The sequence below is a fragment of the Myripristis murdjan genome, chromosome 7 (assembly GCF_902150065.1).
Source record: "Myripristis murdjan chromosome 7, fMyrMur1.1, whole genome shotgun sequence".
In the NCBI taxonomy this organism is placed as follows: Eukaryota; Metazoa; Chordata; class Actinopteri; order Holocentriformes; family Holocentridae; genus Myripristis; species Myripristis murdjan.
In genome coordinates, this window is record NC_043986.1 from 30,002,817 (window position 1) to 30,026,783 (window position 23,967).

Here is a 23,967-nt window from a genome sequence, read left to right on the forward strand (position 1 = left end):
GCACCACTTCACTCCTCCCCCGTCTCTCTTTATTCCTGTCTTACATGCAACCAGAAAGCGTTCGGGGTGAGGGAGGGGGTCCTCTATGCACTGCTACTCGGACCTCTGTCTTTCAACAAAACAAGAAGAGGAGGCAGACCAAAGCAACCATCTGCCTTTCATCACTCCTCTGTCTACCCTTTATTGCTCAAGATATTTTCTTCAGGCGCCGCATTGTGGACTTGCTGACTTTTTCATGCATAACTAAGTCGAAGTTCTCCCGACACCCAAAGATGTTATTCGGCCCTGGTTTGTTCATGCTCTTTCGCAGCTCAGAAAAAGTTTTTGAAGGGGTAAACAGTCTGGTCTCCACTAAAGTTATACTTACAGTGGAGGAGAGAAAAATCTAGAGAAACACGTTTTAGCACATTCAGTGGATAAGTGCAGTTGCAAAATAGATTCTGGTATATTTCTGTGTAGTGACCCATTTGCAAAATCCATGACATTCCCCTGACTTCCCCATTAAGAGCGTCACTTTTTTCAAAGATTCAATTTTACTTTCACTTTGTAAGGTTTATAAAGACTGGCCACATGGTATCAAGTGTGATATAATCACCTTTTTTTTTTTTTTTTAATCTACCACACTGACTATTCTTCATTAAGAGTGTGTCACTGCTGCCATTTACCCGCATTGGTTTTTCACTTGAGCCAGAGTACTGGAGAAGGGGAGACACACAGGCAAAGACTCTGTGTTTTCCTCCCTGTCAGCAGGCAAAAAAGGGGTGGAGAGAAAAAAATACTGGGAGAATCACAACCCTGCTTCAGATTTCGAAGGCCGAAATTGAATGCTCATTCCAATGGATTTTCGATTTAGAATCAAAATTGTGACACTTCTACGGGCCACAGAATTGAATGAATTCCCTATCTTCCACTGCCTGGAATACACCTCTCATACCTCACCTGTATCCAGAGTTAATTTTGACAGGTATTTGAATTTAAGTTTGAGTCTTAGACATAACTCGAAATATTTTTGAAGTCAGATTTTAGTCATTTATTTTACATTATGCTCGGTCATTTTAGTCAAATTGGATACTGTTGCATTTTCTGAGCTTCCTTGGCTTATTGCTCTGGCTGGTCCGCTTGCTTGCTTTAAGATGTAGTATTTTTTCTTCACTTTATTAACTGTAAACCTGAAACCATACAAAGGATAAACTGTGCCTCAAGCATGGCGACATTAAAGCTCATATCAACACTAGGACATGGTCTCCTCTTTATTAATGTGATTGTTAGAGTTGTGTGCATTAATGGTGAGTTTACACCAAAGATTCATGACAAGACGAGTTGAAAAAACTCAATTCTCAAAAAAAAAAAATCTGAAACCTGCCAGTTTACACCAATGCGACTAGACGAGACAACATATTTAGGTTTATTTGTACATCTGTATTAGTCTACCTCTGACATTTTTGTGCCGCTATTTTTCATTGGGAGTAAAATAAAGAAAATATTTCATTTTATTATTTTTTTTTTTTTCAAAGAGGTACTCACTAACATCATCTTTTTGTCATCATCAAGAAAACCACTATTTTTCACCCCAAAATTTGCTGACAAAATAACACTGCCTGTATTTCCTCTTATATACTCTGTGCACATCAGATCTCCAATTCAACTTCCTTTATCCCTTCTCCTTCTCAATTAATCCCTCCATTCAAGTCCATCCTCTACTTTTCCTTACATCCCTGTGAATCCTGTGTATTCCTGAGCGCTGGAAAGTGCCTTTTTTCCTCTTTAATGTGAGTCATGTTCTCTCTTCCTCCATCCAAGTCACTCGTATGCCTCCCGCACCATTCATCCCACACCTGTATGTCCTACATATTGCGCCTAAGATCTTTTTACTTCTTGAAGGACATCCATCTCAATCTATCCCCCATTATCTCCCTCCATCCTCCTTCATCCACCTGCATGTCCTATATATTACTCCTCAAGAACATCCTTTCATTTCTGTATTTATCCTCTCATTTCTGTTCATCCCTCCACACGCACCATTTCTTTCTTTCATTCTTTACTCCCCAACAAATCTGATGCAGTATATTTCTCAAATGTCGACTTTTACTTTTAGGTTCCAATTTCAATTCATGCCACTTCCTTTATAGCCTGATATTCAGACTGAATGACCATTCCATTTCCAATCTATTATTCAGTCTGAAATTGCCCCCATATTAGCCAATTTCTGTAGGCGGAGGGATTTAAATCCCGCTAACCAATCACTAGGGATTGACGCGTCCATTTGCTGTGACGTAGTTTTCCTTCAACACGGCAGCTGCTCCAGCCAGTCCACAGTTGACACTTTGTGATGTTTATGCCAAGTCAATTTTTTAGTGAAAGCGGTCATAACAAACGCAAGACTCTATATTTGCCAAAAAGCCAATGAAAGCGTGAACTCGGGCTAATTCTAACGAACAGACTGAGGTCCTTTCCAGCATGGTGAGTTGATAAGCTGATAGCTGATTGGCGCAGTTAGTTTGGGAAATTTTTTTAAGTGAATGTAAGATTCACAGGTCGGGAACCGGGCTATTTACTATTTATGCATTGTTTTGTTATATAGTCGTCCTCCATGTTGAGTTTTGTTTTGATGTTTCATCAGTTAAATGCGTAATCCCCCTCAACTAAGAAATTTCGCACATGGTCTCAAAATATTACAAGTTTCATGTAATTCTGTAAATTAGGTATATAGAGATGTGGCATCTAATTCGTAGTTATTGCAAGGAGGAGCCCTTTTAATAAAGTCAGTGACATACCAGCTGTAACCCTTTTTTTCTCTACCCATCCAAGCCAGGTTGCTACATAGAGCACACTCTCCTCAAAGAGCCCCAGGGGTAATTAGAGCAGACCCTATCTATTGGTTGAAAAAAAAAAAGAGAGAGAGAGAGAGCTGTGAGTGCCCTGGTGCATAACGCGCACATTTGAAATTTAACCCGGTTCAACTTGAACGAGCCACACACCATTTTGTTGGCTGGCTCTTCTATTACGGCGCAGCAACAATTGCCAGGTAGTGTGCTTTTTAACTTGTACTCTGGAGTTGCCTTGTCAGGGTTTCCAGTCTTAACTCTGACTGATCTCCTTAGGCTGGTAGGCTGACATCCTCTGACACAGGCAGTGAAGATCTGACAAAGGCTGGCTATTAAGGCTAGTTCTACTACTACTGTAACAGACAGCTGGCCTTGTTAAAATGCCTCGGATACTGGCCCGGGCTGTTTGACGTGGATATCTGCCTTGTATGTCTCTGTCTTACTCTTATTCTATTACTTTCAACTCTGAACCGATAGCTCACTCCCTCACTCTCTCTCGCACATACACGCAAAATGTATCCAGACAAAAAAGACAACAGTTTCCACCCTCACGTCTCTTTCAGCCTAGCGGTAATTCAGCAGCTGGCTAAAGCCTGTCATGTTGGTGAATACAAACTGCCTCTGCTAAGTGGTCATCAGTTATGCGTGGCAATCTCTATTACAGTCCAGGCCAGCTCCAGACCAGTCTGCTGCCATCGACCATTACCAAGAAGCATCGACTCCACTTTATCATACAGCCTTGCTGCTTCACTTATTGGTTTCATTTATTTTTACCTGGAATAAACTTTACAAAGTCCTCTCTGTCTGCACGGAGTAAGTTTCATCACCACCAGTCAGTCTGGTTTGAGTTTGAGTATTTTATGTCCCAAGACTGGCTTCATCCAGGTAATCACCGCCAATGCTTTGGAAAATTACCACAACACGTGTTTGTTTGTTTTTTTAAATACAGAGCTTTTGATAATTTTGCCATGGTGGTACAGTACTAAGGCTATCCAATTCAGATACACTGCCCACATAGGAAATGAAATTCATTTCAGCAAAAACATTGACATTGAAAGGCAGACATATTAGTGAATACGACATCGCAACATTACACAAGGGAGTGTCCTCTCAAGCCGTTCTGTTACAGCTTCACTGTGGCGTCTCTGCTCTGACAAAATACCTAAAAGCTGAATCATTCTGATTACCAGAATCACAATACAGCAAAACCATTTTCTTATTCTACATGTCAAGAAACACAAGCTGGCAGTAAGCATAGTTTTGCTCAGCTCAGCTCAAGCTGCAAAGTAATAAAAATGATTACTGAGCAGCTCAAAAAACTTTATGACTCTTTGATGTTGCAATAATCTTAAATAAACACATTTTTCTTAAGCATACAGCTAGATATACCTCTGCTTGCTCTGTAAACTGCAAAAAATGCCTTCTTGTAGTCTGTATTGAAGTGAAAAAACTCTACCAAAGTGGTGAGATAATTTCACTTGTTTCCAATGCAGATTAACCAGATTCAAGAATTTGAATTGAATTACGTAAGTGTTTAAGCATAATTTAGCTGCGAGCAGAATGGCCCACCTTATTTCATGATATTGTCACTTGTTTCAAGGAAATTCTCTAAACCAGCTGTATTGCAAACAAGTGAACTGCTGACAAGGCTTGAAGGTTTGGAGAGAGAGAGAGAGAGAGAGACAGAGAGAGAGAGAGACAGAGAGAGAGAGCACACAAGAGAGTCAGCCAGAGAAGGGGTGTGAGTGTGGGGGGATTACTGAAGCAGTCTTGTCATGCTCCATGGAGTTTGACATTTCAGAGTGCTACAGGTTGCAATCACACACACACACACACACACACACACACACACACACACACACACGTACACAGAGGCGACAATGACACACTGGCCATGTGCTTTCTGGTCCCCTCATCTCCCGGAGCGCTGGCAGCCAAAGCCCTCTCTGCTGCGAGGATTAAACTGTGGATTAACACATCACACACACACACACACACACACACACACGCATGCACGCACACACACATACACACACACACATGCAAAGACATATATGCACGTATACACCCCGAGAGTCATAGTCATTTTGCACAGAGCACAGAATCACACACACAGTGCAGCCAGGTAGTTTTAGAGCTACCCACAGCTCATTTTAGCTTTGTTATACAACTCTGAACGCTAAAAGAAACTTTGCTCAAACAGCTTACAACTTATAATCAAAACCAGACCCAGTGGTCTGAGGACTTTCGCTGAGTCCCACGGGTGAGGAAGCCAAACAGCCGAGCTCTGCTTCCTGTCCAACTTGTAGAAAACTTCTCTGAACTTCAGTCATCCAGTGGCTACTGTAGTCCTGTCCTTTTAAAATATTTGAAATACAGCAGCAGCTCTTGCCTTGAAATGCAAAACTGATTTTTAAGTGTTTTTTCATCAATCAACTCCTAATATATCACACACAAACACACACACACTTACGCAGAAAACATGCCTCTGATGTCTCGCATATTGGAACATGTTACCACAGCATTCCTTACGGCCATAGTTTCTGATTGACAGCTGCTCCCTGGTTGTCATGGTGAATGACCCTCACACACACAAGCTTAACAGATCAAATCCGCACCATGGCTTAAGAACAGCCCTGAGCACTGTAAAAAAAAATACTGTCACTTACTGTAATCTTGCACTGAGTCTTACAATCTTATTTTCTCATGAGTGAAATCGATCTGCCAGTGAAGGTGTGATCGTTTCACTTGTTTTAAATGCAAATTAACTGATTACAAAAGACAGTATTTGACATTTAATTAGGGTGGAAATGATTTGCTTATTTCAAGATATCGTGTTTTTTCAAGAAACTTTCCAAACCACGTGAATATGCACTAGAGGCAGTGAAATGATCTCACACGTTTGCAGACTTTTCTACTTGTTTTATGGAAATGAAACTCAAAACTGAACAAAATAACTTAGATGGACATTTTTGTGCAGTGAAGGTGACTCAGAGCCGTCCTGACCCAGTGACCTACTGTATCCTACTGACCTCAGCACCACAGTGAGGTATTAGCCAGATCCTTTAACACAAGGCATACGAACTCAGCCATCCATCTCATCGTATTGAAGAAATTAATTATTCCTTTCATCGGTGCTGAGTGCGGTTAGATCGATTCATCAGTTTACTGATATCTGCCTTTTTCTGAATATCGGCGTGTCCACATCTTCCCGTTCCAATATGAAAGGCGTTATTATCAAATTTTTAAAAAATTAAGCACTGGATGATGAGGCACTCCAGGCGTACCATGTATCAGGGCTTATCTCAGCAGCCCCGGTTGGAATCCAAGCCGGGCCCTTTGCTGCATGTCATCCCCCTCTCTCTCCCCTCCCCTTCCCACCTCTCTCCACTATCGCTATTGAATAAAGCAGCAATGCCAGAAAATAATATTTAAAAAGAGACATGTATATTTTTTGATAATGTTGCTCTCATATTTTTAGTTTGCATTTCTTATATCTATGTTAATTTTGTTTATTCAATCATTTCATTAAAAGAGATTTAATTTGTACTTTCCTCTCATACAAATAAAAAAAAAGGCAAAAAAAATTCAATTAAACAATAATAATAATGCTGCTATATAAAATTAAGAGCATATCATTACACTATCAAATACAGAAACAAAATTAAAAGAAAAAACAGTCACTTTAGTAATAGTTGTCTTTTTTTGCACTGTAATTTTAAAATTTAAAGTTATTGAATACTGGCACACAACACTGTATGTTGGCAGTTTCAATTTAAAAAAAAAAAAGAGTACAGTAACAAAGAGGATAGCAAATAGACATTTAGTTAGACATTTAGTTACACAAAATGTAGGTTACATGCACTCTATGGATTTTAATAAGATGACTAATAACTATCATGTATATGCACTGTAAATTGCTGTAAATGTACTGTGTGTTCAAAATGAAATAAAGCCACCAACTGCATATATCAGTGTCATGTGATGATTAATGTAAGGCAGAGGTTATTTACATCCAGGTACCTAAGTCTAGGTAACCTAAACAATTCATCTGTTTATGCTATTTGCACCAAAACGCATCACCAAGAGTAGGGAGATGTTATGACAAGTTATACCCCGGTGTGCATAGTCAGAGAATACTCTTTGTACCCATTTACACCAGGATAATTGTGACCAAATTAAATATTGAATGTGAAAAGGCTGGGTAGGTTATAGAGTTTTCAGACAGTTTTCAGTCTACACTGAAACAGCCTATATGACAAGAATATCCACTAACTACTTATGAAGTACTTACAGTAACTTTGGTTTTGGGAAACGCCCCAAATTTAACATTCATAAATGCAGAGTCCTCTCATGTAATTTTTTTTCACTCAAATTTCAGTTTTTGTACATGAACATGACTGTACATGACTGGGTGCAAACAGCTGTGCAGTGCAGCCACTGTTGTTTACACCTGGGTACGAGAAGACTCTGCCATAATTTCATCTGAAGGTTTGCCAAGCAATAATTTCTAAAATGGAGTTTCTTAAGTGTTTAAAGAAAAAAAATGCAACAAATCACTTATTAATTACACACCAAAGGGGAGCAAAACATGACTTATATGTAATTTGGTAGGAAAAAAAAAAAAAAACATCTGGGAAACATAAACCTCCTGGCAGTGGCAGGGTTATGCTCCACCCACTGTACTACACAAGACCAAAACACCCCCTTTAGTTTACATATTTGTCGCCATATTCTGACGCACACACACACACACACACACACACACACACATCCACCCACACACACTTATCCTTCCCTCATTGAGGTATTACTACTGGATTTGCTGAGGGTTGGGGTTACACTAGATTACAGAACGAGAGAGAGAGAGCTTAATCCACTGTCTAAAACCTGTAAAAGCAGCATATAATTGACCATGAAGGTAGTGTGATAATGTAAATTACCTTCCTGAGTGGTGATCGTTTTATCTACTCTGATAAAACACTCATGGGTTTAGAGCACCCCCACCTTCTTCCCACACACACACACACACACACACACACACACAATCCATACTAGCAGAGGATTAGAGGTATTACTGTACAGTATTCCTCAGAGGTAGGATCACCTGGTCTACAGCATCGCCAGAGATCAAAAACACGTCGCCCTTGCTTTTAATCTCACTGTGATGGGGCTTTCTCACACCAAGACTGACGAATTTAGCGTTCAGTCACTCCATGATAACCATGACAATGAGGCACTAACTGCGAGCACACAAGGAAGTGGGGGAGGGGGCCAAACACAGCCGAAAGCTCCTTGTTATCAGGCTCAACAATAAAGTGTAGGGATTGACGGGTGAATGTACAGTCAGCAGGTGTTTGCATTGCAGCAGGAGATGCAGGGTGTTCCTTGTTTTGTTCTTGTTTTTGCAGGGGGGGTTGTTTGGGGGTTATTTTAGATAAAAACGGGCAGGGGAGCAACGGCTCAGCCCTCTGTTTCTGAAATGATAGCTTTATGGCTTGGATTTTTGCTTTATTTGTCCACAGAGTTGGCTAATCAGTGACTTATCAGCGACGCCTTGCTTCATGTTCATACCGGAGAGCTGCCCACTACACCCACAGTCTGAACTGGTGGCCAGTGGGCAGCCTCAGGTTACTAGTTAAAGCTGTTTGCTCAGGGGTACGCCAGTGGTATCTGTCAGCACAGGAGGGAATGTTACCCGTCCTCACACATATTCTCCCAGCCTTTCTAGAGATGGGCACCACTTATGAGATCTTTTATGAAACCGGCCATAACACACAAATACAAGATTGAATAAGAGACGAGCAAATGAGTGTCGCACACTATAGAACTAAAAGTGCTCTATTCTACTCATGAACGCTGTACTTCCGCATTAAACACATACGAACTGGTGACCTGTTTGTGCATGTTGCCTGTCCCTGGAACATCATTTTAAAGAGGCGACATGGAATGACGACAGGAAGTTGCCTGTAATTAAATGGACGGTGGCAGCTGTAAATGCCACAAATGCATTAAAGCAATTACATTAAAGGCGGAAATACATCAGCTTTGACAAAACATTTAGTTACTCAAAGCATCTACTTGAGAAGTGAAGACTACACAGTGTTCAACAGTGTTTGAGCGATCCCCATGACGTCCACCTGAGGAACTTTTCATTTCTATTACCAACAATAACAATATTCGTTTTATGATATACAATGGGTGTGTGTGTCTGATATCTTCATAGTAACGACCAGTATTTAACATTTTCTCATTCTCTTCACCACAACAAAAGGAATCATTAAGATGTATATTCTAAGGCAGAATGAGTATGATTTTCCTAAAACAAACAGACAAACAACCCCCAAAAAAACGTATAGATAAATAATCCCTCTGAATCATCACTTCTGAGGCACTAGAAGTGTGTGTTGGTGTGTGTCTGCAGAGACCCTGCCTTCTGCCCGAATATTCTTGTTTTGCTGAGCTCCAGACTCTTCTGGGTGTTGACCTGGGGCCGTGGGTGTGACGCTCCCAGCCGATCACAGTGCACAATGCCAGACTGATGCCACAACATCCAATGGGATGCTACGAAAATCAATCAATCAAAACACCAAGCGGACAGGGCTTGTTCCACAACAAGAGTGGAGAGGATGAGGATGAAGAGCGATGCGGTGTTAGCCTGTTTTCTGTTGGACACATAGATGCCGATGGGCCGGCGACAGAACGTTTCACATTTGAGGTCGTCATTTCATGCCAGTGCCATCCTAGGAAATGAAATCTCGCCGCTGGCAGTTAGCTTGGCCAAGGAACACAGAAATCTACTCATTCTGCCTTTATGTAACAGTATCGATAACAGGAATCACTATCAGTATCAATATTCATAAATTAACGATACCCATTCTGAAGCCTTTTCGGGATTTGAACTAACATCTTTTTTGTCACAAGCCCCATTTCTCTAACCTCTCCAGACAGGGAAAGTAAAAGTTTTAAAGTACGCAGTAAACACACAAGTCTACTTAAACTTTAGTTAGCCATATTGGACGAGAGTTATCAATGAAAAGGCCCATTACTGGTTTGACACAAAATTTAACAGTGTATCAAGGCCTGGTCTCTAATGTGAATTACAGCTAGGCGTGTTAAAGACTGCAGTGGCAATAATGAGCTACCTTTTCCCTGGCTGTGCCTCATTACAACTCCACAGTGAGAAGCGAGGATTGGGAAATAGGGTATTGTTAAACTCCGCTTAATCAAAGCAGCCAATTAAAACACTTATCACATTAGTCAGGTTTGCTCAAGGGAATGTTTGCATTTAACTGGTCGGAAAAAAATAAATGGGGAAAAGAGGAGATTGTTATCTACTGCTGGTTATTAGTCTGGTGTGTTCGTGCCCATGCTGGTGTGTCTCTGTGTGTGTGAGGGAGTTAGCGCATGTGTGTGAGGGTGTGTGTGTGTGTCTGTGTATGAGGAGCTCAAGGGAATAATATAACCTCACCTTTGGAACCACGGGTTGCAAATTAGTGTGTTTGTGCGTGTGTCTTTCTCTGTGTGAGTGTGTGTGTGTGTGTGTGTGTGTTGGTCTCACCTAACATTTACTTCGGTCTTGGAGGCTGCTTCGTGGAACTGCTCTTTGCTTTCTTTGAATCGTTCCATATTCTAAAAGATACACATACACAGATGCACACATGCACACACACAGACACACACGCGCACACACACACACACACAACAACATAGCAGAAAGCATTAGTTTCTATTTTCTCATTTTTGTGAACCATTTTTTATGTGTATTATTTTGTTTGCTGTAAGATGCAGAATTGTTAGTCTCCACACTCTGACCAACTAATTTCTCTCCTGTACTGCATTTCTTTATCAGTCTCTCTCCCTCAAGCCTAACAACTTCTTCTCGTCCTCCATCTCTTTTTCCACACCCATTCTGCCCTCACTCTATAACCCCCTTTTGTCAATTCAGCAAAGTTGCAACTCTTTAGAATTACACATACAAAGTTGATGTTGAACTTTACCTTTGAAAATTACTGAACTTTGAAAATTACCTCAACTCGAACCTTAACCACACTGAAGACCCTGGGCCTCAACTCGCCAACATTTTCTTAATTTATGAAGGTAAAGTAGAACTTGAGGAGATGCATTTTTCCCTAAGAGGGTTCTGTGAATCCAGCCCGTTTTACCAAACCCAAACCTCAGTAGCAGTGTTTCTCATAAATGTTTTAAGATATCATGATTTCTGACTATGCAGCTTGGCCAAGGAGTGCAAAACCCCAGGCAAGCAGGCAGCAGTATTATGATAAAACAAGCAGCTAATCCACAACAACTGCAGCCTCTCCACTGCTGATCCTCCTGGCTTAGGCCTCCCAGCTTCCAGCCTCCCCCCCAAATATTTAACCAGCAAACTGTACCAGCTGGGGAAGGGGGGGTGGGGGAAGTGTGGAGGGAGAGAGCTAGAGGGAATGTAAGAGAATAAAGAAGAATAAAGAAAGAGAAGAAACAGAAAGTAAGGCACAAGAGAAGACTGAGAAAGAGATGTATGAGCTGTGCTTAACTGGGGAAAAACGTTAAATTGCCATGACTGCTAAGGGCCAGATTGGGTTGTGTGTATGTGTGTACATGCATAAGTGTAAAAAAATGAAAGGAATCATGCCTCAAACTGGAGTACTCCTGCCGACACTGGGAAAGGTCATTAATTACAGGCAAGGACCTAACTGCAGATAACCTGCACAAGTACTACAATGACTGATGAATCCTATTCTATCAGAAGAACTGACAGGGTATATTGTGACCTGTTGTGGCTTCTGAAAATTGCAAAGGTAACAACATCTCATTTCCGACATATTCCTCAAATACCTCTTTTTGACCAAAACAGCTCTGGTTCTTGAACCAATTCCATTCAGGATTTGTGAAAGGTGCTAAGATGCTAACTAACAAACCAGCCTGCATTTGCAGTCCAGTTTGGAGTGGAACTGTTGGGTTGGTCGCTGGCGATTGACTCCAGCATTGCTGTGAGGGAGCTCAGCACCAGTCTGCTGGTTTGCTGGTCTATAACCCTGGATGCTGTTGAGGAGTTCATAATATTCCCCCATATTACCCCATCCAAAGCCACCTTTAGATAGCTCCTTCTTCTGTACTCCTTCATTTTTTTGTTTTTCTGTTGATAATTTTGTCCTGGGTTCTAACAAACCCAGCCTTTCCCAAATCTTCTGTAATTTTGAGGTACAATTTACTTTTTGTAGTGCTCCTTGTTCCAGCTGGAAACCAACTTTCCGGGTTCATTTTTCATTGAAATGCTCAGAATGGTTCAAAATTAGGTGAATGATGGCAGCCTTATGTGTCTTTACGTCACATAAAGTCCCAAAATTCACCAGCCACTTTCACTATTTTACCAGCCAGTTTGAGTCTTCTAAGGATAAAATAATAGTTAGTTACTGTTGAGTGGCTGGCTGACTTCTGGTATAGCAATCCCTGTGAATTCAGAGAAGATTATATCAGGTTACTCAGTCCTCTGAATCCCTGCATTTGTACACAGAGCAGAAAAAAAATCAAAGAATAAAAGAAAGACTACAGACACAAAGCTCAAGCTCATCAGACTTGGTGTCAATAGCCCTTCTCTGGCAATCATGTTTCAAGAAGAAATTACAAAGAATGGAATGAGGAAATAAAACAAAAGACATGAAAGACTGAGCCTCAGCTTGGCTTTTTCCAACAATAGTGTATGATGGAGAATTTACCAATGTCACTCATATGATCTTTGAGGATGCTGAGAGATAAATCAGAAATCCTGAAGACTATGAGGTCAACATAAATTTTACTCTGGGGTTGAACTCAAGTCTCACTTAAATTGAGAAAACAAAGGAATACGAACAGCATTCGCTGCGGCTGCAATGGCATCATCAGTTGCCATGGTGATACCAGTGAATTAAGGGGGATTTGCCGGGTTCCTGATCCAGCAGCTGGCAACTGCCTCGTCGTTCAATTCTCACAGTGGCACTCGTTTGCCAGCGTCCCCCTCTTCCTTCTGCTGTTGTCATATTTTCTTCCCTGCCCCCTTCCTCCTGTACTCTTCCCTCATCAATGCCCCTATAGCGCATCCTTCTCTCACCTTTTACCTTCACTGACTCTAATTACTTTCTTAACTCCCTGTTGATACTACTGAACTGCATTGGCACCTATCTGCCAATACAGTTAGACTAATATACTGTTTTTTGATATAAAGAGTAGATATAACACTGACCATCAGGTGTCAGCCAGTTGTTACCGCCTATCTTTCATATGATGGATATGATGCAATTTGCTTGATCACATATACAGTATAATGTATAATTGATCAATACTACACTGGTTGTCTATGGACATCTCTTACTGAACTGATTCTTATCCAGCATTGCATCATGTTATTGTCCTGGGTTTCAAAGGAGAGTTTTAGTGGTAAAAATGCTGCTTCAGAAGCTTTTCCATACTTGCAATACTTGCAAGAACTTGGCCTAAAATTTGACCAATTTAAAGATTTTGAGCAGTGTAAAAAATGCAGGCAACCTTAGTCCAAAAATATCAGTTCTGTGCTGGCGTTGAAAAACTGACCTCACACCCACCTCAAACCCACCTGCCACCATCACCACTCACTAGGGGTGTGCACCTTTTGGTTAACAGGATTAGATTCATTTACACAAGTTGCTAATTTCTGTTTGAGTTTGAGTTCTTTTAGCCATGACTTTGTATCCATTAAAACAAAACAGCCTCATTTTATTTTTTAGGATTAAGGTTAGTCTTACCAATAAGAACAAAATGAAATGGTGAAATGATGAAAGAAAAGTGCATGGCATAAAGAAAAAAGCACTGAATGAAGGTGTAAATGTCTAAGATCAGCGAAACTAACCATCTAGGTTCCCTGAAAATGTTGGCCATGCGTATCAGTGCGTATACACACCATGAGCAACACAATTAACGTGAAGTCCATTGATTTTCTTCTAAGTGTGGGTGGTCTACAAACTTGTCAGATGAGAAAAGTTGGCCACAGTTGAACTTTTCACGGTCAATTCTGCAGTTCATCTTTTCACTACTGATGACTGCAGCCATTCAAAGCTTTCTACTTCTTTTTTTTTTTTGCCACTGCTTTTATTTGAGAGACTTCAGGAATAAAAATATCAGAAAAAGTGCTTGGTGAATGGTTGAATCCATCGCTGGGGTTGAAGGTGAGCTGTCATGAGTTATTTTATGAAGTTGATGTCTGTTCATTAAATTGTTGGAAAATTATAGTCGCAAAAAAAAAAAAATATTTTGCCAGTTCATGGCTTTGTAGCTGTAGGTCACCAGTGTGAACACAGGTTTAATACACACGCACATACACACACACATGGTTAACCTTCATACCCTGCAAAATTCACACTCATACACAAAACCATGCACACAAAAAGAAAAAAAAAAAAAAGACACCACTTAAGAGGTACCATATGCACTGGTGCATATAGTAGGTGGGTGGTGGCAAAGATGTTCACACAAAAACTCTCTCTCTGTCTCTCTCTCTCACTCACACAGCAAGAGGTGGCGCACTCTTTGATCCACAGGTAAAAGGAGCTGTCTTTAAACCCACACACACTCCCACTTCATCTAACCTTTTGCTCTGACCCAACTGTGGCAACAGCATCCACCTAACAACACAAGGGATTAATGCGGTATCATAATATCAACCCTGCTCTGTGTGTATGTGTGTGTGCTTTAAGGTGTGCGTCTGAGTCCCACATGCTTAAATGCATGCATTCACACCTGCTTTAATCTTGTTCTTTTGTGTGTATGTGTCTTATATTCTGCACTGCAGCCATTGAGGGGTCAAGGAGGTCACTAATGGAACGGCTAGTCTTTTAATCGTTCTGCCAAACACATCTACTAACATCAGCTGTGAGCCTACAGCAAACATATGCCAGAGTCTTATATATGGAACATCAGTTTCTACTTAGAGCAGACCTGCATCAAATATTAATTGGGAAGGCTCTTCATACAGCATGACACAAGTGCTGGAAATTTTTGATAATTAAAGGCAAGCATTTGAGAGTCAATTTCATGAATGACAACTTAGCTGACACTATGTGAATTGTATAGATGCAGTGAAGAACCTAGGACAGGATCACATGAACTCCTTAAGAACACAGTAATTTGGTGAAAAGAGAAAGAAGCAGAATGAAGTCAAAAAACAATGAAAAATATACCTGTTGGAAGCAAAGTGAAGATTTCTCCAACATAAATCCTCACATATTTAGACATTTTGGGTAAACTCAAGTGTCTTTCTTTCCCTGTCTTACAGCACCCTCATCTGGACATCTGACATCTTGGTGCTTAAAATTTCATCTTGTAGCTGGCTGACGGTATCTTGTGGTGTGCTTCCCACCCTTAGGGACCTTTCGCTTGCTTGTGATCGGTGAAAATAATGAGGCAACTGCAATGTTAGCCCCAACTCTGCAATGTTTGGTAATGTTAACTTAATATGTAACTCATATCTTCATCTCCAGATGGGTGCAGCCTCAGTGGAAATATTGCTAACAAGCTAAACTAATAAGCAGATTCAGATATGCTGCAGCACACTGAGCAGATAGCTTTTTATAGGATGAAAGCGTTAAACTTTGACTTGGACTACATAGGGCTTGGAGTGTGTGTGCATTGCCATGAGAAAGTGCAACACAGCAGAAAAGGGTAGTTTTTAATACAGCATTTCTAAATAAATAAATAAATAACATCTGTGGTTCTGATCAGAATTCTAACCTAGCCCTATTGGGTCCAGAGACTACAACGTGCATGAACACACAGTCAGATACACAAATACACACAGACTCTGACATGTATTACAGTCTAGCATGCTGGGAAATATTTATAATACTGTTGGAAAAAAAAAAAAGGAGCGATGAGCAGGTGAGAAAAAACACAATTAAAATACATTCGTCCCCCTCCTCCTCCCAGCTTTGAAGTAAATGAATTTGTGATTGGCTAGCCTGTGACTGCCTGGGGAGAAAGGGAGCGTGTGTGTTTGTGTGTGTGTAGAGATCCATGTGCATGCTGGCACATGTGCATGTTGTCAACATTACAAAAATGTAAGCACTTGAATGTTTGTGTCTGAGTGTGTGGGTGTTTATGCAAGGGTTTGCATGTTATCTTAATAAAGTTCTCTGCTTCATCCTTGACCAGGTATAAAGGCACTGTCATGACATTAGTTGGAGTTAGGTCTGTGTGTGTGTGTGTGTGTGTGTGTGTGTGTGTGTGTGTGTGTGTGTGTGTGTGTGTGTGCGTGCGTGTGCATATATTTGCAGTGCACAACGTGGAGGCCCATGCCGACAGCGTGTCAAGCAGCCTGTCAGACTTGGAGGAGGATTATTATCTTCTTCTGTACGCTCTATTTCCACCAGCTTCAAACTATGCTCGACCATGACAGGAGAGAGAGAGAGAGAGAGAGAGAGAGAGAGAGAGAGAGAGAGAGAGAGAGAGAGAGAGAGAGAGAGAGAGAGAGAGAGGGAGGGAGGGAGCAAGACAGACAGCGAGAGAGAAAGAGACGAAGGTACAGAGTGGACAGATAGAAAACTAAAACAAAATTCCTCAGTGAGAAATTAAAGGTAACTTCAAAGATATGTTAGATATCTTTTTCACTCTTTCAGAGGACAAAAGCAAAGAAATGCACTTGATGATATCCACATGCACCACCAGTTGTTCATACAATCATGATGGCAAAATGCATATGTGGAAGCGGCAGTAAAACATTTCTGGAAGGCTGTGTTGGACAGATCGTTCACAGGTAACATTTCAGAATCTCCGAAGCCACTTTTGAGCAGTTGTGCAATAAGATTTCACCAAGCCGACAAAGCTCTCCATCACTATTTATCACAGTTTGTTTTGCGATCCCGAGGAAACTATGCATTTTTGTGGTTTCCATGCAGTGTTTCTAATTTGAAACGGCACATTCTGAATGGGAAGCCAGCTATTGCCTTGCTCTCTTGACCTCAAACACCCTGTTCACATTTGGTTTTATCATCCGTCACTCAAACCACCTTCCAAAGTGGTCAGGGACACCTTGGGCCACACAGCGTTTGCAGTGTGAACACTAATGCGTCCCGAAGCGTGCCCGACATACTGCCTGGTCACTTGCTTTCCTAGGAAGGAGCATATTTGACAGAGTGACTGCTGGTGCACTAAAAGCAAAAACAAACTTGTTTTTTCTTGTGAAATGGTAGTGTCTTCGTCAGGTAATGCAAATAGAAGTGATTGGGCACAACTGCATCCTTAATGGCAAAGATAAGGAATATTGGGAAGATAATGACAATGTGAAACAGAGGTGAGGAGGAGGGAGGGTCAGGAGAGACCTGGAGAAAGGTACAGAATCTAAGAAAAGGAAAGAAAGGTAATTCTGACGGATCTGAGGCAAGTCACAGTCCAACCACAAGTGGCCACTGGAGACACATTTGGGACACATGATAATGTTAGGTGTGAATGGTCATCTGTCTGGGCTGTCCAACTGTAATCTGATCACCCCAGATGCATGTTAAAAACAAGTCTGAAGAGTCAACGGCACAAGGCTGCTTTCCACACGCCGGGTGAAAAGTTGAGGCCGTCAGTTGAGGCTAGGAATCCATTCGTATATCGTGTCAAAACTGTGAGTGACTGACTCGGTTCAAATCTGAGGTTGCCCTGCACTCCAAAAGGCATTCCCCTGCATTTATAAACAGGCTTTTCCTGTGCATGTCAAAGCCATTAGAGCGTGCTCCAATCCCTCTGCATTTTTTGTAGCAAAAGTGGTGCTCAAACCACTACTAAATCATCACTGCTCCGGACATGGACACCATGGTGAATACAGCCTATGTGTGGATGTGAGACACTGTGAGGCTTTGGAAGTCACATGGCACTGTTAACACCCCAAATACCAAGGAGGGGGATACTCACATGTACAGAATAAGTGCTATTTCCAATCCATACCGACATGGCAAAAAGAGGTGCTTATGACTACTCATTTTTATGGTCATGTCTGGCTCATGTCCACGAGCATAACAAAAGAACAAAGAGAAGAGAAGAGAAGAGAAGAGAAGAGAAGAGAAGAGAAGAGAAAAACTATATATTTAAGTATATATTTATTGGTCTATCCATGCCATGTATACTCCTCTGAAAAGCTAAAGTTATCTCAAGTTGCCTAAAAGGAAGCTGGGCACAGCACTTTTCATGAAGTGGACACTTTTTTTTTTATCCACCCTTTACTTGCTCCTCATTCTATTTCATTTAAAAACGGTGGTGCTAGTTTAAAAAAAAAAAAAAAAAAAAAAGCCAAATAGTGTGAAAATACACTGTGACGGTTACAGGCCTACATCAGGAAGATTTCCAATCAGGAGTATTACAGAGTATCAAGAGCCAGAGTCCCACAAGGAGAAACCAATCTCTCAGCTAGGGATGATTTTTTTTTTTTTTTTTTTTTTTACAGTGCCAGTAGTGGCGATAACATTAATCTTGTATCCAGATTCTGTCTAGATATGATTAACTGGATTGAATTTACACCGGACAATAAAATGCATTTACAGTACAAAAAACAATCAAAACACAGACTGCCATAAAGGGTCCCTCTAGAACATCAAGTTATAGGACTTTTAGGTGACTTTGAGGTTTTGTTTGGTAGCATTCAAGGATTCACAACTGGCAGGTTTTGGGAAAGAAAAAACTGGTCAAAAATAGACTTCATAAAGGCCTCTTTATTTGAACATCTCTGTCTATCACCTTTGAGACCACATTTAAGGCTCAAATACAACTTTTAGCCATACACAACCATATACTGAAGTTTTTCACTGTGATGTGGCTCATGGTTCATCTGACAAGACAAATGCTGTTGCTTAATAAGAAAGCTAAAATGATCAACTACAGGTCTGCATTACTGAACATACATGTCGCAAATGGGTGGTCATCAGTGATAGGCAATAATGTCAGTCTTTGACTGGTAAAGACAATTTTGCCATTACAACAGGGCTACTCGCTTGCAGGTGCATCAACTAACAGTGAAGCCCTGCCTGTCACTTCAGGGTGTGTTAACTAGTTTTTCCTCCCTCTTCTACCAGCGCCCCACGCACATGTTCTAAAATATCAAGGCCAACTCCAAATGTCTGCTTCACATGAATAATATTATTATAGATTATAGATTTGGTGAAAAAAATATTTTTTACATGGTTAGATTATCAACTACAGTATAACTTTCACAAGTGTCGCAACAGCAACTTTCTGATTGTAAGCTACTCTGTTTAAGAGCTGCTCAATTCCTCTCTGACCAAAGAATGATGACGAAGCCCTGTAACATCACTGCAGCCTGCTTGAGGGCAGGCCTGATGTGCTTTGGCCCTGCTCTGGAGAAGGTCCATCTCAGGCACGGCTCAGCACAACTCAGTGCGCTTAAACTGGTAATGGAAATGGAAATGCAAATCAGCAGTTTGACTGCAACATTTTTGCAACTCTATAATGTATCCTGTGAAATTTTCTTATCATGAAATTTTGTGGCAAGAATTTTCATTAAAGCCAAATGTTAGCACCAGGTAAAAACTAGGGCCTGACACAATAACAGTTACATCAGCGTAGCTCAGTTTGTCTTGGCTTATCTTGGTTCAGGTCAGACGAGCAGCATTAAAAAAAAAAAAAAAAAAAAAAAAAACTAACCCTCCAGCAGTGACAACATTTCGAGCAGTCAAACAGACTAAAACCACAGCATTATGTGGCTCCCTGCTCTGTGCAGTCTGCAAATACACTAAGCCCAACACACACTGCGCAGAAAATGCACTCATGCACACATCCTGGAAAGTATTCATGCACCCATATATACAGTGTGCGTGGACAACACATCTCACACACACACACACACACACACACACAGGTCCATGTCCAAACATCCTAAATCTAACAGCAAACACAGCTTGTGCCACCCGTATGCCAGCCTGCCAGTCTTCTACATCCTCAGCAAACCCAACCTGTTACTAATGAGACTAATATAAATAGCCTGGCATCTGACACCAAGACCTGTGCAAGAGTGTGTGTGCGAGTCTGTGCGTGTGTGTGTGTGTGTGTGTGTGTGTGTGTTACTGGAAAAGTATGTGTACAGAAGCAATTCACAGAGGTATTAAATGTTTACTTATGCTGATTGCATGCTAATTAGAACAAAGAATTTGCGCTATGCTGATTTAATTGGACTGTGTGTGTGTGTGTGTGTGTGTGTGTGTGTGTGTGTGTGTGTGTGTGCGTGCATGTATGTAAGTGCGTGTATGTGTGTGCCTTTGTGCATGTGTGTGTGCACATGTGTATTTGTATGTTTGTGGCTTAGATTATTTGTATGGAGGTCTGCTCCTACTTTCAAATTGTGTGTGCATGTGTGGGAGGTCTTACTGATATGACAGTCAAAAAAATGCGGAAAGAAAAACAGACATAGTCAGACAGACAGGCAGAGACAAAGACAAAGAAAGAAAGAAAGAAAGAAAGAAAGAAAGAAGAGAATCCTTCTTGTGTTCACAGCATGGAGGCAGGCTAGCAGCACAGGATTGGACATGCCTAGTTTAAATAAGCCCAAACTCCAAATTTAACCAACAGTAGAAAAGCCTATTGCTCGAGTCAATGGCTACCAAGAACTCTATCCTCTTACTGAAGCTTATGACAGACACTAAACATAACATTGCATGCACACATACACAGACAGACAGATACACACTCACACACAGACGCATACACACACACACAAATATACACACTGACACACAGACAGACACACACAAATCATTGAAAAACTTGAAAACTTGAAAACTAGCAGGAGCCAACCATTACAAAAAATGATTCAACACCTCCGTTAGAGATGGTCTCTCTGCCAGTTTTACACCAGCAAACAGAAACACGGAACTGACAAACTAAAGGAAATTAGATGTGAATGAATCGTTGACTTGGGACTGACTGGCTGAGTGAAACTTGAGTCGAGAAACAAACAGAACATCTACCATCCTCTGCGATAAGAAGGACCAACAGTGGCAGCTTGACCCATGACCAACCTCTCCACCAGGTTACATTTGTATTTGGAAATTATGGCCTTGTTTGTGCAAGGCCCCGCCCTTTTAGGCAATGTTGCTGTCATAGGACAAACCCCTTTCATCCAATCAGATATAGAGAGGTTGTCAGTTCCCCTTAACCCATGACAATATCCCTGCTAGCTTTCATAACGTTAGCTTTCATAATGTTAACGTTACATTACACTATGGCCCTGTTTGTGTTCACCTCCGCCCACTGAGGCTGATAAGCCTGAAAACTTAAAGGACCATACCAGTGATTTTGCATTATTAGTGTAATATCTACAAAATGTGCATACTTCATGTTTCTGCTAATCTTTTCCCAGGGTTAACAGTCATATTTTCATTTTTTTCCCATCTTTTATCCCTAACCCTTTTCATGAATACAATAAATATGGATAATCGTGCAAGATGCATGTTAGGTGTGAGGGAAAAGTCAAAGAAATCATTTTCATAGCATGTATCACTAAATTTTCCTTTGCCTTTCTCAGTCTGGGATGCAAGCTGCTGAAGACTGCCCCCCTGCCAGGTAGAGCATCCTCAGCTAGATAAAATGTTACAGCATCTGTTACCTCTTGACAGTGTTTACTTCTCACATGTGCTTCTCTGAAACAATTTGGCTAGCAACGGGTGAGTCACACCCTTTGGCTTTTTGGCAGCTGTCAATGATGCAGCTGGGTGAGATGTTAAGCATGAAATTTTAAGCTCTCGGTGTGTTCTTTTGGGCTTTTGCGAGTTTCCTTTGGAGACGGCCTTATTGTATTACCTCCTGTTGAACAAATTCTATCTCTGACAATTTTAGAAATGCTCTGAGCAGCGTTGGATTTAACAATTGCAAACCAGTTCAAAATAACAGACCTGGAACTTTTTCAGGAGCAATTTCTTCTTCCATGTTTGTTTACAAAAGCAGCATGCTAAACTAATCTCTTGCCCTTCCCAGTCACAACATGCAGCAGCCAAAAGGAGAAAAAGGGGAAATAAATGACTTCAACTTTTTATATGACTACCGCGCATGACAGCACAGTTGAATCTATGCGGCACGTGAGCAATGGGCTCGCAGGGAGGCTCAGTGTGGAAGCTGTGGATGAAAACTCTGTACATTCATGAACGGAAACTACATGAGTTGTAGGCTACTATGATGTGTTCCGTGTGAAGGCAAATCATGACACAATTTTAACCCGTGACGTAAGATTGTCATCACCGAGCCCTATCTCACAGTCGCCTCTGTGACTCTATCTGCTCTTACCGTTCCCATCGGAGGACAGGCCTGCCTTTGTCCCAGTAAACAGAACGTAATACCTTGCCCCTGTAAAGGTCTTCTCTGCCTGAGAACTAGAATAGTGCTTCCCCTGAGAGCCAGTGTAAAGGTCCTTCTTGTGCAGAGCCTGGAGAGGCTGAGATTTAACTCAAGACCCACAGCTTCCACACCTTTTCTGCCTGGGAAATGTCAGAGACACACAGACAAATGAGGGGGAAAGAGAAAAAAAAAAGAAAGCATGCAAGGGTCCTCAGGAGGTGATCGGGCTGGCAAAAAAATCAGTGTCATCAGCGCTGACACCCCCGCCGTAACTAAGGCGGTCCTGGCAACCTCTCGTCCTCTTGTCAAAGCAAAGCTTAAAGCGGTATAACAGCAAATTCAGTTTATTTGCCTCCATGCTAAAATGAGTGTCTGGAGCTATGTTTTCATCCAGGTGTGGGACCAGACTTAGACTCGCCCTGCCGGTCATGCTGCGACGCTCCCATAATGAGACTTACAACACAGGCCATTTATATCCATTCACACTCTGTCATACCGCTGTGGCTGGGTGAATACAAGCAAGCCATGTGGAGAATTATTACAGAGTGTGTATGTTTGTGTGTGTGTTTATTTGCATAGATAAATAAGAGGGTGTATATGTGCCTGCACTTTGTGTCATTGCATGTGTTTCTAGACAACTGATTGTGCACGTGTTTCTGCAACTGTGTGTGTGTATGTGTGTGTGTGAGAAAGAGAGCGAGAGCAATCCTGCCTTTCAGTGTGTGTATGTGCATGGACTACTGATGTGTACATGTGAATTTGTATTTGTGTGTGTGCATGTTTGCATGTTCAAATGAAATCTGTATGTGTGTGTGTGTGTGTGTTGCTCCCATACCCTCTTCTCCAGCTGTGCCAACTGCTCCTTATAGAAGGCATCCAACGCTTTCAGCTCTACATCTTTCTTCTGCAGCCGCTGAGCCTGTAAGAAAACACAAACACACACACAAATAGAAATGAATTATACACACCAGTATTGCACAGTTTCCTTCAACTGTGAACGACTGCTGTAGTGTTAATTGGCAATGTATTGCAGTAATATTATTCCCTTCCCCAATTATAAGTTCTGTAATGTATTCAATTTCAGTTTCAGCAATAATATTACAGTTACCAATAAGGAACGAGGCATTCTTCGTGTTTCAGTATCAGATTGAAGTTGAATTATTCAAAAGCTATATACCATCCCCACCGCCAGATTCTTTTCTGTCTAAATGAGTTGTCACCCTCTTGCGTTAGTTTAGATGAGAAATGACGCAGCAAAAAAGGGCTCCTTTCTACAACAAGAAGTTTTCTTAGTATGTGATTTTTGTCTGACATATGACAAGAGCATTATAAATCAAATTGTTTGGTTTTCTACAAGAGATTTATTTATTTATTTTTTTTTTTTCAATTTGAAGAGAGTGCATTACCCACTAATTATGGAGGTACAATGGCAAAGTAAGTTATACAGGATAGTAACAATATACTGCTCCCTGGGAAAATAAATTGCTGTGGTCCAGGAGGTGAGTTTCAATTTTCTTAGTTTAGGTCCCTGGTTGACAATTCAAGTACAAGTGCCCTGATCGAAATAAAATTCCTGAAAACGGAAACTTTGTCTCATTTTCACATAGCCTCCACTGCTGTTTGCATGCATGCAGTATTCCATACACTTGTTTATATTCCAACTGACATCAAATTTTACTTTGGTACGACTTAACAAGGGTAATTTTACTTCTGCTAAAGTAAAATTTTAGCAAGTAACAGTTCTTCTGTATGACAAGGACATTCCAGTAGACATCCCACCCTGGTTATTAGACCTTAATATGATAGATATGCT

At 41.1% G+C, this 23,967-nt stretch overlaps 1 protein-coding gene across 1 annotated transcript in view; it reads right to left on the bottom strand.

Moving 5' to 3' along the window:
* chchd6a (coiled-coil-helix-coiled-coil-helix domain containing 6a) overlaps window positions 1-23,967 on the bottom strand; it is a 100,659-nt gene that overhangs the window by 34,860 nt on the left and 41,832 nt on the right. The window contains exons 5-6 of the mRNA XM_030056163.1: window positions 22,990-23,073; window positions 10,387-10,457 (exon numbers count right to left, since the gene is read on the bottom strand). Coding sequence (XP_029912023.1) covers window positions 10,387-10,457; window positions 22,990-23,073 — 155 coding nt within the window. The remainder of the gene's footprint in view (window positions 1-10,386; window positions 10,458-22,989; window positions 23,074-23,967) is intronic.